This window comes from Mustela lutreola, chromosome 5 (genome assembly GCF_030435805.1).
Source record: "Mustela lutreola isolate mMusLut2 chromosome 5, mMusLut2.pri, whole genome shotgun sequence".
Classification (NCBI taxonomy): domain Eukaryota; kingdom Metazoa; phylum Chordata; class Mammalia; order Carnivora; family Mustelidae; genus Mustela; species Mustela lutreola.
This window is the reverse complement of record NC_081294.1, coordinates 153,282,731-153,296,703: the sequence shown is the minus strand read 5'-3', so window position 1 is coordinate 153,296,703 and position 13,973 is coordinate 153,282,731. Positions and strand designations below refer to the sequence as shown.

The following is a 13,973-nucleotide window of genomic DNA, read 5'->3' as shown; positions in this document are numbered from 1 at the left end:
TGATACCATATGTGACACCATATGATAATTGTTTTTCCTCCCTTGACTGATTTCACTTAGCATAGGCAGAAGACATGAGCAGATATGTCTCCAAAGAAGACATACAAATGGCTAACAGACACATGAAAAAAATGTTCAAACCCATTCTTTCTGCCCCTGAGGAGCACAGAGCAAAATCCCTCTCTGTCCATAAACTGTCTCTTCTTTTGTATGTCAGTCCGTGCAACTGACTAGTCTTTTTGTAAGGAGTCATTTGCTGATGTCTGAGAATATGCCAAGAGCCAGGGAGACTTGATCCCTAAATTCCAAGGGCCAGAATTGTAGATGAAAATACAGTCACATAACGACGTTTGCCATGTGTGCTCTTATAAGACATTAACACATGTTCAAGCTCAAGGCGCAACTTGAGTAAGAAGGAAGAGGTTCATCCAGCAAGAAAGGTGGACTTCACCCAAGACAACGCTGGAAGAAGGAGTCTTGAGCAGGATCTTGGGGAAAGAGGACAGACCGGCAGAAAGACGAGAAGGGTAGAGTCGTGGCTGCAGGTGCTGACTGGGGAAGAACAAGGAAGGGAATAACGAAAGAGAAGGCTGGGAGGAGAGGTGGAGATGGAGGTGCCACACATTCCCCCACGGACCTTGAAGAGGAGGGAAAACAGGTTTTTCCAAATCTGGGAGAGGAGGTAGCTCCCCAGCCTTCCTGAGCCTGCCTCTGCACTCCCAAATTCATCCTAAACCCCTTTTACTGCTGTTTTTTCTGCTCTTTCCAGAGAAGGATTAACTCACCCACTTGCGAGTTCAGCATGACTTTTTTGCTTTGTCTCCTCTGGTGCCCCACGCTGTGTTTGAGGATGGTCCTTATGCTGCGGAGGGGGTTCTCTCACTCCCCCACTCCTAAGTCCCCTCCAGACAACCCCTTGGTTCAAACCCATTCTTTCGGATTAGGCATGCGTAATCCTCTGATGCAGGCCCTAGCCTGCCTGAACATGGAGGGTCACTTTCTGCTCAGTCTTCTCACTTCCCTTTACTCACTCAAAGCCCTAGCTCACGCACAGGCCCATTCCCCAAAATCGGACAGTCCTGGGAGTCCCTGAGTGTGTCCTGCGTGTGAGTGAGCTACCCTGTGCCCCAGATCTGACCTGTCTTCTAGGCAAGATGTCAGTGTGGGGTTCAGCCAGGTGGCTGCACCATGGCCTCTGGCCATGGGGTGATGTGAGGTAGTGCTTGCTTCCTCTTCGTGGAGCTCCACTCCATTCGAGAAATCCCAGTACAGTGCCCCATCCTATTTCCAGGTTCTATGTGAATCGCTTTTGTGGGCTTTACTTAGGGCAATGCTCTCAGGCTATCTTCTTTACTTCCCTTGCCATGCAGAGATGGGCAGAGCTGGTAAATAGTTGATCACCAGCCCTTTGTAGATAGTCCAGTCCAGTCTCTGCATCCTTCAATGTGATACTGAGGAGAGAGGGGTTAGCTGGGGATGGCCGTCCTGTTCCCCCGGGAGCCCCAAAGACCCCAGGCAGCCAACTGGAACATTTTCTCCCTGCTCTGATTCTCTGCAATTCATAGTCTCTGCAAAGCTTCCAACTACCTTTCCCCTCCTTCTAATACCTCAGGGGGATATTGTCCATGGAAATTCCATTCACGATTTTTCTCACAGAGACAGGATATGACAGAGACTTCCTTGTTTTGTTGTGTCCATCTTGGTTTTTATAGCAAAGGGCAGAGCACGCAGTGTGTGTCTTAAGGTGGAAGGTGGGTGGGTAATTCTGTCACAGAGGAGCTGGCCTCCTGAACTCAGCAGATAGTTCATGTGCAGGGGACCTTAGTATCTGGGACCAAGACACATTACTACAGTCATGCCTTTTGCAGGGAGGTGAGCTCACCAGGAATCATCTGCTATTTCAGACTCCTTGTTATTACTGGCCAGGTACGTGCCTCATTCTCAACACCTATTGAAACCTCCACCTTTCAGAAATGGGGAAGCAGAAAATGATGGCTTTGGAGAGAGGACAAGATGGGTTGGCCTCACCTCACAGGCTGAACTTGGCTGTGGGGTGTGTCGTTCCAAGTGTGGCTAAGGGGAGCTACTCATTCAGGCAGGTTCACACAAGGAGGTAGGACTCTGAGCTACCCCATCACCCCTTCTGCCTCCCTGAGGTCTCTTACTGGGGCGGTTCATCTACCTGGCGACTGGGGCTGGAAATCACCTTGTGGGGCAAATGAAATCAAACCAGAGTAGATTAGTGAGCATTGGCTGACAGCTTGTGGAGGGCAGAACATTGCAATGGATCCTGGAGGCGGAGAGCGTGGGAGAGTTCTCTGCCTCTCAAGGTGTATAGCTTAGGATGCAAGAGTGGAAGGACGACAGACACACTGCTGTTACACAGCCCAAGCTCACAGAAGTGGCAAAAGCAAAAAATAATCTCTAAAGAGAAACTCAGGAGCCGAGGGACTGCAAATTAAGAGAACATCAGGTATTGTTAGGGTTTGGAGATGCAGAAAGAGAAGACGGGGATGAGGTTAGAGTGAGGCCAGGGAGAGAATGCAAGGAAACATGATTCCCTTGGGTGGAGGGTGGAGGCTTTCCTTCATCATCAGTTTGTGCAACCCTTACTCCTCTGTGTGCCTTCAGAGGACATCCCAGAGTCTCCCGGAGAGTAGAAGGAATGTGCCCCACCTGCAAAGACTAGCTCCAGCCTGAGACCCTCTTTCTGGCTCTCTCTCTCTCTCCTCTCTGGGTCTTCCACCTTCCCCCGGACACATCCAGTGTGTCCAGACTCTTTCCCCAGCAAAACCTCTTCATGAGAAATAGTCTGAAATCCACTTACACTGTGGTGTGAACAGCTGAGATCTGAAAATGTTTCCCTTCACAGACACTTGCGCTCCAGTGAGCATCAAAGCCTTTGAGCTGGAGAGTGAGGTTAGACAGGGTGGACTTCAGGCAGTAGGTGGGCAGGAGGGGGGTCCTTTAGGGCAGAAAGGGGCATTCAGCCCCTCTGAAGTCCTTTCAGGAAATCACCAATCTTCCTTCAAGCTAAAGGCTTTTCAGTGCCTGTGCACTGGGAGCAAAGGGTCCACAAGGCATGTACCTCCTTTCCAAGTAGACGCTGTTGGAAAGGTTTGAGGGAGACTCCGGTTTTGAATTGTTTTATCAGCAGTGGGAGTTTGGGATTTTTATTCACTTGTGCGTTGATTGCTCATACTTGCTTGCTTGGTCTTGTGGCTGAGACCCGGGGACTCAGTCTGCTTCTTCAATGCATGTGAGATGTTGTCAGGGTGAGCGCTTTGGTCTGTGGTCAGGTGGTCTCTGACTGGAGTCATGCTCTGGTGGGTAGGAAAACAGAGTGCTCCAGCCCTGACCCAGGACAAAGCTGGTGAGGACAAAGCTTGATCCGCACAAGGGCAGAGCTTAGGAGAAACCCCCACTCCACCACCTCCTAACTGAGTTGCCTCCCTGTGCCTCAGTTTCCTGTGGTCTGAGATTCAGACCTCTCGGTGATGATGATGATGATGATAATTACTTTGTTATAAGTAAATGCTTGGTAGATAGTAAGTGCTCAGGTCATATTAGTTTTTATTACTGTGGTCATAAGTCCATGTATTCGTGAGTGTGTGTTTATGATCTCCTTCCCCTGCAGCCTCAGTGATGGAATTCACATGGTGTTTCACAACAGAGAGCTGAGGTCGGACTCTATCTCTCTGCCAGAAAAGGGTGTGGGTGCACCTGGGTGGCTCAGTCAGGTCAGCCTCTGCCTTCAGCTCAGGTCATGATCCCAAGCTCCAGGGATGGAGTCCTGAATCGGGTTCTCTGCCTAGCGGAGAACCTGCTTCTCCCTCTCCCTCTGCCTGCTGCTCTGCCTACTTGTGCTCTCTATCACTCTGTCAAATAAATAAATAAATAGATAAGAACTGAGGTCCCAATATGAATTCCAGGGTCTGGAGCACAGGGACTGCTCCCCTCAGGTGGTGGCAGCCTCCTAGCTTAGAGAAAGTGGGGCCCCCCAGCTGTGAGCCTGTCTAATGCTCTGTTACTGTGTGGTAGGAGAACCCGAGTTACTCCTTAACACAGGTCTTGACTAATTCCTCACTATCTGACTGGTCTAAATGGACCCATAAGTGTCCTCTGAGCCCCTCTTGTTTTGGAAGCTCCCAGCTGGCACTGATATACCATCATGGCTTTTGGCTTCATGGGACTCTGTCTTGAGAGTCCAGAAGAGAATACTGAGACACAAGAAAAAAGAGAAGGAACAGGAAGAGGGAGAGAAAATGCAAAGCCAGCGCAACACCCTGTTCTGGGGCTCCTTTGCTTCCAGTGTCTTGTCATCAGTAAAAGGGCAAGGGGCTGGACTTTCTGGCCAGAGCTTGGACCTGGGCCCATAGTCTGTGTTCATGCTGACTATTGTGTGACTAGTAATTCCAATACCTACTGGCCATCAAAGTGGTCAAGTTCCCTCCAGGGATTCCTCTGACCTTCTCTTGCTGAGGGGTTCCCCCTTTTTTTGGTATTAATTTTTTAAAATTTCTTTTCAGCGTAACAGTATTCATTGTTTTTGCACCACACCCAGTGCTCCATGCAATCCGTGCTCTCTCTAATACCCACCACCTGGTTTCCCCAACCTCCCACCACCCCCCCTTCAAAACCTGAGGGGTCCCTTTTGAAGCATTAAGGAGCTGTTCCAGCTTGCTCCTCTGCCTGCCCACCTGTGTGTGAGCTCCATGAGGGGAGGGTCCCAGCCCCCTGGCCCACTGGCTTCACTGGCCATTGCCCCCTCCCTGTTGTATTCCCACTGGCTGGGTCCTTCCAGCTGAGAGACTTCCCCCCACCACACACACACACACACACACCATTAACTCACCTGCATACTTCCTCTGACCACTCTTCTGCTACATGACCCAGCAGCTTCTAAAGGCTTTCTTCTACACCCTGGTGATGTGATTACCATGTGGGTAGGGCTTTGCAGCCATAGGACATCAAGAACATGTTTTCAGGAGAAGGAGAATGAAGCAAAGGGGTGAGGTGGCAGAAGAGGGGAGATGAGGAGATCAGGGGAGCTGAAGGAATCTGTCTTCCCCTCATGGGTGCTAAGCTGAAGTGAAAGGAGACTGTGCAGTCTAAAAGATGGAGAGCAAGATGTTTGGAAGGTGGTGGCAAAGGCTGGTGGTTCTGGCTTCTATTTACTAAAGAGCACCTAGTCCTCCCAGGGAAGGCTTAATGACCCCTTGAGTTGGCATTGGTTTCTTCCATCGTTCAGGCAAAGAAATCAAGGTTCCATCAGTTATAGAATCTGCCTAAAGTCCCACCACTAAACAGAGGAGACATGTGGAGAAGCTTGAATGTATCCCAAGATGTATGGGTTGCCCAGGCTCAGTGGCTATCAGACAGTGAGATGTCATCCCGGGTCCCAAGGGGATTTCAGGACTGAAAGGCGACAGCCCTCACCTGTGCCAGGTCTGGGTCAAGTGGGTCATGAATGGGTGATGTCCCTAGATGAGACAAATCTGTTAATGTGGCCTGGGAGATACAGTCTTGCAGGGGTAGGGTCAGCCACAGGTGAACTCTTGAAGCCTCCACCTGAGGTTTTGGGCCCAGAGGAAGGTGTCTCAGCTGTGGTGGGAGCTGGCAGGCTGCATCCCACTTCTGAAAGATCAGAACTCGGTGTTTGTTGCCCTGTTTGTGGACCTCATGTTCCAGGCCAAAGGGAAGTGGGGCAGGGGGAACAAAAATTCCTCTGAGACCTTATAGGTTTCCCTTTGCTTGGGGAAAGGCACTTAATCCTTTCCTTTCCTTTGTGAGGAGCCCCCACACAATGTGTGGCTCTATTCCTGACTCTAAACAATGCAAAGCCAAGAAACTGCTTCCTCTGGGACCCTTTGGCCTTATCCCCTCGCAGCTCCATGAGTTTGTGCCAAAGTCAGCAGCTCTCACATCCAACCATGGTTTAAAAGAAGGCTCTGAGATTGGTAGGAGCTATTATTTAAAAAGAAAAAAAAATATTGAAGCTGCAACAGACATCAGGCCTGCTGGGCTGTGTTCCAGCTCTCCTGCTCCATTTCTGCATCTCATTGTTCCTCTCCAGGGGCCCCTGTCGCTGAGAAGAAATGGTGGATCTCCCAGTCTTCCCAGACTCCTGCCAGAGAGGGCCTCTCCCCAGCAGTGTCTTCTTCCTCACCCATCTCTTTCTTCTCCTCCAGCCTGGAAAGCTGAACTCAGGTAGTTGTCAAATCGGTGGCCATGAGCACCTTAGCTTCTCACCTCCCTCCCGCCAGGGGCTCCCAGGGCTGAGATCCACAGCCCCCTCGGCTGTATCAGGCCCTCCCCCACATATAAGCTGTAGCTTCTGAAGGACAGGGAGGACCTCAGGCTCAACATCTCTCACAAAGGAAGCAGCCAAAAAAGAGTATAAACTAATTAAGCAAATGCAATTCTCTGATTCCCCGAGCTGGTCACCGAAATGACCAGGCACATCCCAGGCCTCAAGAAGGTCAAGGGTAGGAGTTAAAACATAAAAGCTGTTCAGCGATATGGCTGTCAGAGAAACATATCCAAAGATCTGTAAGCACAGCTAAAAGAGAAATTTGTTTTTTTCCAGAAAGCCAACAAGAACACTAGAGAGGAAGTACTGCTTGAGTAGACTCATGAAGGATACATAATTTCCAGGAAGATGACAGATGGAGGGTAAACTGAGGCAGTCCATGCTCCCAGGAAAAGGGGCAGGCATCAAGTGTGGGGGAAGAGACAGCTTGAGAGAACCTGGAAAAGGAAGCTGGTAGAGAGGGTGTTGGGGCTGTACCCAGTGGGCAACAAGGTGTTTCAAATGGAGTGAGTAACAACAAACATCACTGCTATGGTCTATGAGCAAAGTGAAGAATGGGAGGGATATATGAAGGGGAAGCTCTGGGAATGGGTTTTAGCAGAGTTTCAAAGGAAGAAAAGGAGGTACAAGAAAAGGTGAAGCCAGAAAGAATACTGAAGGCATCCTGAGTGGCAGGAAATAGCACATGCAAAGGGACTGTGCCAGAAATAGCCACTCTCAGGGGAATTGCAGAAAACGGGGAGTAGAGGAGCCACAAGGAGGCACCATTTAAGAGGATGATCAAATTTTTAAAATTCTGATAAATAAAGATCTTGAAGACCAGATTTGGCCTTTAGATAGAAAAACCCATGATGCAAGGAACCCCCATAGATTACGTTAATACTCTTTGTTATTACAGGAACTGTACACGTGCATTATAAAAAAAATTAGAAAATCAGATAAGGAAAAAACAGGAATATATCTATTCCCATCCTACAGAAATTACCACCAAGAACGATTCAGTGTATGTCTTTTTGGACCTTTTATCTGCCCATGTTTTTATGCAAACATGTCATTTTTTAATCAAATAAGAGAATAGTGTACATACTGTTTTGAAACTTGCTTTTTTTGGTCCAAGATTCCTTTTCATTTAATGTCCTGGCCATATTTATGTAACTGTCCCCAAGAAAACATTTGCAGCTGGTTGGTTCAAACCAATTACTAGTCCAGCACCGCACCTGGTTGTAATATCCTTTGTGTATATTTTCACCTGGCATACTCATGACAATCACATGTTTAGAAAGCCAAAGCCAATTGTCTTGCAAAGTGTCTTTTGTCATTTGAATGGTTTTCTGTAGATTGCTGAGCTGCAAAGGAATGTGCTATAAACTCACCTTGGGTGAAAGCTGATTCCAGCTGTCATTCTGGCTTCTTGTCCTAGAGGAGGAGGTCAGGGTGGTAGGCCCCGGGGAGCCCATCCTGGCACTCGTCGGGGAAGACGTGGAGTTCTCGTGCCACCTGTCACCATACCTGGATGCCGAGGATATGGAGATCCGCTGGTTCCGGAGTCAGATCTCTGACGTGGTGCACCTGTACCAGGGGCGACAAGAGCTCTACAGCCAGCAAATGGCACAGTTCCAGAACAGGACAAAACTCATCAAGGATTATATCATAGATGGAAGTGTGAACTTGTGGCTCCATGGTGTCGTTCCTGCTGATGAGGGCCTGTACGGGTGCCGTTTCCTCTCCAGCAGCTTCTCCAAGGAAGCCATCTGGGAACTGGAGGTAGCAGGTATGTAACTTGGCCAAAGAGACAGAGCTGCTTTGCTCAAGAGTAGACAGAGAAACACAGAAAAGGGGAAAACGTATCTATTTTTTAATTTTATTTATTTTTTTAAAAGATTATTTATTTATTTATTTGACAGTCAGGGATCACAAGTAGGCAGAGAGGCAGGCAGAGAGAGAAGGGGAAGCAGGCTCCATGCGGTGCTCAATCCCACGACCCTGGGATCATGACCTGAGCCAAAGGCGGAGGCTTTAACCCACTGAGCCACCCAGGTGGCCCCATATCTATTTTTTTTTTATTGTGACTTTATTTATTATTATTATTATTTTATATCTTTTCAGCGTAACAGTATTCATTGTTTTTGCACCACACCCAGTGTTCCATGCAATCTGTGCCCTCCTTAATACCTACCACCTGGCTCCCCCAACCTCCCACCCCTGCCCCTTCAAAACCCTCAGGTTGTTTTTCAGAGTCCATAGTCTCTCATGGTTCACCTCCCTTTCCAATTTCCCCCAACTCCCTTCTCCTCTCTAACTCCCCATGTCCTCCTTGTTATTTGTTATGCTCCACAAATAAGTGAAACCATATGATAATTGACTCTCTCTGCTTGACTTATTTCACTCAGCATAATCTCTGTCAGTCCCGTCCATGTTGCTACAAAAGTTGGGTATTCAGGGTGCCTGGGTGGCTCAGTGGGTTGGGCCTCTGCTTTCAGCTCAGGTCATGATCTCAGGATCCTGGGATCAAGTCCCGCATCGGGCTCTCTGCTCAGCTCTCTCTCTCTCTCTCTCTGCCTGCCTCTCCGTCTACTTGTGCTCTCTCTGTGTCAAATAAGTAAATAAAATCTAAAAAAAAAAAAAAGTTGGGTATTCATCCTTTCTGATGGAGGCATAATACTCTATAGTGTACCCCATATCTATTTTTTAAAAAAAACTATTAAAAAGGAAGATTCATTACAAATTGAACAAAATAAATATTCACAAAAGATACACAAATGGCCCTTAAACATAAAAAAGATGATCACCCTTACCCATTATGAAAGAAAGGCAAATTAAAGCTACATTGAGATGCAATTTTTACCTGTGAGATTGGCAAAAACTCAACAGTTTGACCATACACCCTTGGTGGAGCTGTGGGGAAGCAGGCCTCTGCTTTGTACCCTGGTGATGGAAAGCGAAGCAAAGCTCCAATGCATAGGAATTTGGCAATAGCTAACAGGACTACCTATACATCCACCATTTGAACTGCAGCCCACCTCTAGGAGCTTACCCTGAAGATAAGCCTCCCACAGCTCCACACAGGAAAAGGGCTTACATATTAGTTTAATCTGTGTAGCGTCCTTTGTAATGGTCATAACAGGGAGATATCTAACTATCTAAGCAAAGGTGTTGAGTATGGTCCATCACCCAATGGAGTGATCCACACTACACACCCCCCAAAAATGAGGAGGAGGTTCTAGGAAGCAAGGTGCAGAAGAGATTCTATAGCCTGTAAACTTTGGTATAAGAAAAAACAAACACTGCATGAAAGGAACACAGGAAGGCTGCACTAGGAACTCATGGAACTGGCTGCCTCAAGGAGAAGAGAGAGCAATGGATGGAGAGGATAGAGGAAGGTCTGGGGCTTTCCTGATGTACATTTTATTACAGTATTGCTCTTTAAAAATATCAATGTTTTGCATATTCAAAATATGAAGTTAGCTCCACAGGATGGGGAGACAAAAGAGTGTGTGGAACATAGGTACCTGAACTCTGGTGGGATTCAAGAGAGACAGAGGACAATCTATGGAAATGTAGGGTGGCATTTTTCTTTACTTCAGGGGACAGTCTCTTGTGTAATATGATGAAATGCCAGGACCCCTGCTTAGCCAAATGCCCCCCACAATATCTCCAAATGTCCCTCATGGGTACTACTGTTTCCATGTCCCACCTACCCATGTCCCACCCCATGGGGCATTTACCCCATGTTCCACCACAAATTTAGACTGTCATTCATAGCCCACAGCTGGGGGCTATGAGCCTACATGTGTGTTAAGAGCAGTCACAGTTTGTGAGGCCTTATGATGACTGTAGATGTTGCATTAGTAGCATGAACTTCATGTACACCTTCTAGGAAGGAGGCTGATCTTTCCCACTTTTCCTGCCTCTCCCAGGGCTGGGCTCAGACCCTCGCATCTCCCTTGAGGGCTTCAATAAGGGAGGTGTTCAGCTGAGGTGCAGCTCCAGTGGCTGGTACCCCAAACCCCAGGCTCAGTGGAAAGATCATAAAGGACAGTGCTTATCTCCCGAGACGGAAACAATTGTCCAGGATGCTCACGGCCTGTTCAATCTGGAAATATCTGTGCTTGTCCAAGGAGATGTCCATAGCAATGTGTCTTGCTCCATCCAGAACTCTCTCCTGCTCCAGAAGAAAGAGTTCACCATCCAGATAGCAGGTGAGTAGATGCTGACTAACCCTCATCTTCCTATCCACCATATCCTCCATACGCATTGTTCCAAAGGTCATCTAAAAGGGCACAATGGTACTGGAGCCTGGTTGTCTCTGGGGTGGACTGAACTTGACACCTGAGAAGTCAGCCCTTTGGATATGAGGAACCTACTGGGAGTACAACAGCTTACCACTCTCCCAAACAGTATGCTGGGAGGCCCCACAGAATCAACATTATGCACCAAAGTCTCTGCCCTAAAACCCAGAAACTACTTGTTAGAGGTCATCACGAGAGCCCATGTGTTCCTAATTTCACCCCCCAAATGATATTTGTAAGCAATGTGCCGCAAACTCTTGCCCTCAGGTTCACATTTCTGTGGGGGAAACATAAACAAGAGAGTGAATTATATCGTAAGATTAGAAGATATTAGGTGCTGTAACAGAAAAATGAAGCTGGGAAGGGTGCTAAGGTGTGGTGAGGTGTGCATGTGGATTTAAAAGTGGTATGTTAGGGAAGAAGATAGTTAGGCAATGAGTTGAAGGGTGAGGCCATTATCTAGGACCCAAGTCTTATTATGAGGCACATACTGAAGGGTTTAATGTTCATGACTAGTTGTTTTAAGTCTTGAGGATAAACCTAACTTCTGGTCATTCTTCGCATTGGTACAAATAAATAGTTATGTTACAGTTGGCCCTTGAACAATTTCGGGGGGTTAAGGGTGCTCACCACCCTCTGCCCTGAGCATTTGAAAATCCCCCTATTAACTTCTGACAGCCATAAACTCAACTACTAATAATGTACTGTTGACCGTTAGCATAAAAAGAAAAGCTTAACACAGATTTTCTATATGTATTATATGCTGTATTCTTACAATCTGGTAAGCTAGAGAAAAGAAGATGCTATTTTTAAAAGCCATAAGGGAGAGAGGATCTTGGGAAAATGGTCAAGTGGGAGGACCCTGAGCTCCTCCTATCCCATATCTACAACTAGATGCCATCCACATCCAAGTCAAACCAGAAACTCCACAGCTCAATATAGAGAAGAAGCTGCAGCTGAGAGGTTGGGAAGGTCAGAAAGGCAGAGGGAGGCTGCATGCACAGAGAGGGCAGAAAAATGGGCCCTTGTACCAGGGAATTTACCCAGGGAAGACTCTTTCCCCTAACGTTTGTCTTTAAGTTTGTAAGTTTATAAAAACAGTGGGATTTGGAGCCTGGAGCTTTAAAAGTCATCTGACCATGCACTGGCTTGCAGTGTGAGTGACAGCTGGGTCACTGCCTTCAGGGAGACAGCAGACTGCACAGAGAGGCAATGTAAAAAAGGCAGTTTGCACAAAGCTGAGGTAAATGGGAGTCAGATCTGTTCATCCTGATTTCAGAGAGTGTTGGGGGACTTCTCTAAAAATAAGGGAGGTGGCAGGTGCCATCTTCTTCCCCCCACCCCTGCGGGAGGTGGGGCTGCATACACAGTTATTGTCTTGACCCAGAGTTCAGGGCAAATTTTGTTAAAGATGCCCATGTGCCTTGTCCAGCCAACAGGTGCATAGCTGCCACAACAAACCCTGCCCAGCTGTGGTGCAGTGCCCACACGTGCACCACCAGCCACCCTCACGTGTCAGGCTCAGCCGCATCCAGCCATCACCAAGCACTATGGCCAGCCTTGTACTCAGACCAGCCTGGCAAGAGCTCCCAGCCACCATAGTGCTTTAGGATTCTGGACTCAGGGCCCAATGCAAATACTGCTAACATCACCACTACACTCCCAAGTTCCCCAGTGGGCACACCTCCTCAGAGCAGGCATGCCTGGGTCTCACTGACATCACTGAGAGCAAACACACCCACAGCAGGAGGAGAGTGAGGGTAGACAACTATACTGAAAAGATAAAGGGCCAGACCCAACAGCAAGGTATAAGTAGAACACATAAGATGGTTTGCTAAAGTGCTAGTTTCTCGTAAACAGGGAACATTATCCTGCAGGGCACTCCAGGACCTACTCTTCATAAAATCACTGCTTTCAAAAGCAGAAGACGTTCTTAATGTACAGAAACAGACACAGAGAGGCAGACAAAATGAAGAGACAGAGAAATTGATCACAAATGGGAGAATGAGATAAAGCCAGGGTAGAGGGCTAAATGAAACATATGTAAGTAACATGTATGACAGAGAATTTAAAGCAATGATCATGCCAGGTGGTGGGTATTAGAGAGGGCACGGATTGCATGGAGCACTGGGTGTGGTGCAAAAATAATGAATACTGTTATGCTGAAAAGAAATTAAAAAAAAAAAAAGCAATGATCATAGGGCTGCTGAGGGAGGGAGGGGATAGGGTGGCTTGATGATGGATACTGGGGAGGGTATGTGCTATGGTGAGTGCTGTGAATTGTGTAAGACTGATGATTCACAGACCTGTACCCCTGAGGCAAATAATACATTATATGTTAATTTAAAAAATCCAATATACCTTTAAGGAAACTAGGGGAAAAAAATAAAGGAATAATCATAAGCATACTCACCAGATTTGAGAAAAGACTGGAAGACATGACTGAGACACTTAACACAGAGATAAGGAAAACCATGAATGTAAATGGACCAAACGTTCCAATCAAAAGACAAAGGGTGGCAGAATGGATAAAAGACAAGACCCATCTAGATGCTGCCTACAAGAGATCCATTTTAGACCCAAAGACACCTGTAGATTGAACGTGAGGGGATGGAGAAACATCTCTCATGCACGGGGATGTCGAAAGAAAGCTGGAGCGATGATTTATCTTGGAAAAGACAGACTTTAAAACAAAGACTGTAAAAAGGGACAAATGACACTATTTAATAATAAAGGGGTCTATACAAATAAAAGATCAACAATTGTAAATACTTATGTACCCAACATAGGAGCACACAAATAGATGACTGATTAATAATAAACATAAAAGAATGCATTGATAGTAATACAATAAGAGTAGGGGACAGTAACCTCCTCCCCCTGCTTACATCAAGGGACAGATCATCTAAACAGAAAATCAACAAGGAAACAATGGCTTGGAAAGACGAACGGGACCAGATGGACTTAACAGATGAATTCAGAACATTCCATCCTAAAATAGCAGAACACATATTCTTTTTAAGTACACACAGAACATTCTCCAGAATAGATCACATATTAGCAGACCAAAAAACCTCAACAAATTCAAGAAGATTGAAATCACACCACGTAACTTTTCTGACCACAATGCTGTGAAAGTTGAAGTCAAGGAGACAAAATCTGGAGAGAACACAAAAAAACACACGGAGGTCAAGTAACGTGCTACTAAACAAACGAATGGGTCAGCCAGGAAATCAAAGAAGAACTTAACAAGTACACGAAAACAAATGAAAATGGAACCACAATAGTCTAATAAAACGTCTGGTGGATCCACAAAAGTGGCTCTGAGAGGGACGTCTACAGCAATACAGACCTACTCGGGGAAGCAAGGA

At 46.8% G+C, this 13,973-nt stretch overlaps 1 protein-coding gene across 4 annotated transcripts in view; it reads left to right on the top strand.

Annotated features, from left to right (window-relative positions):
• The first annotated feature begins 1,743 nt into the window (after positions 1 to 1,743).
• BTNL9 (butyrophilin like 9) overlaps positions 1,744 to 13,973 on the top strand; it is a 50,578-nt gene continuing 38,348 nt past the window's right edge. For 2 of the 4 annotated variants that reach the window (XM_059175998.1, XM_059175995.1), the window contains exons 1-4: positions 1,744 to 1,926; positions 6,077 to 6,210; positions 7,734 to 8,084; positions 10,231 to 10,512. In XM_059175998.1, coding sequence (XP_059031981.1) covers positions 6,099 to 6,210; positions 7,734 to 8,084; positions 10,231 to 10,512 — 745 coding nt within the window. In that variant the 5' untranslated portion in view covers positions 1,744 to 1,926; positions 6,077 to 6,098. The remainder of the gene's footprint in view (positions 1,927 to 6,076; positions 6,211 to 7,733; positions 8,085 to 10,230; positions 10,513 to 13,973) is intronic. The other 2 variants (XM_059175996.1, XM_059175997.1) reach the window with 2 other exon arrangements.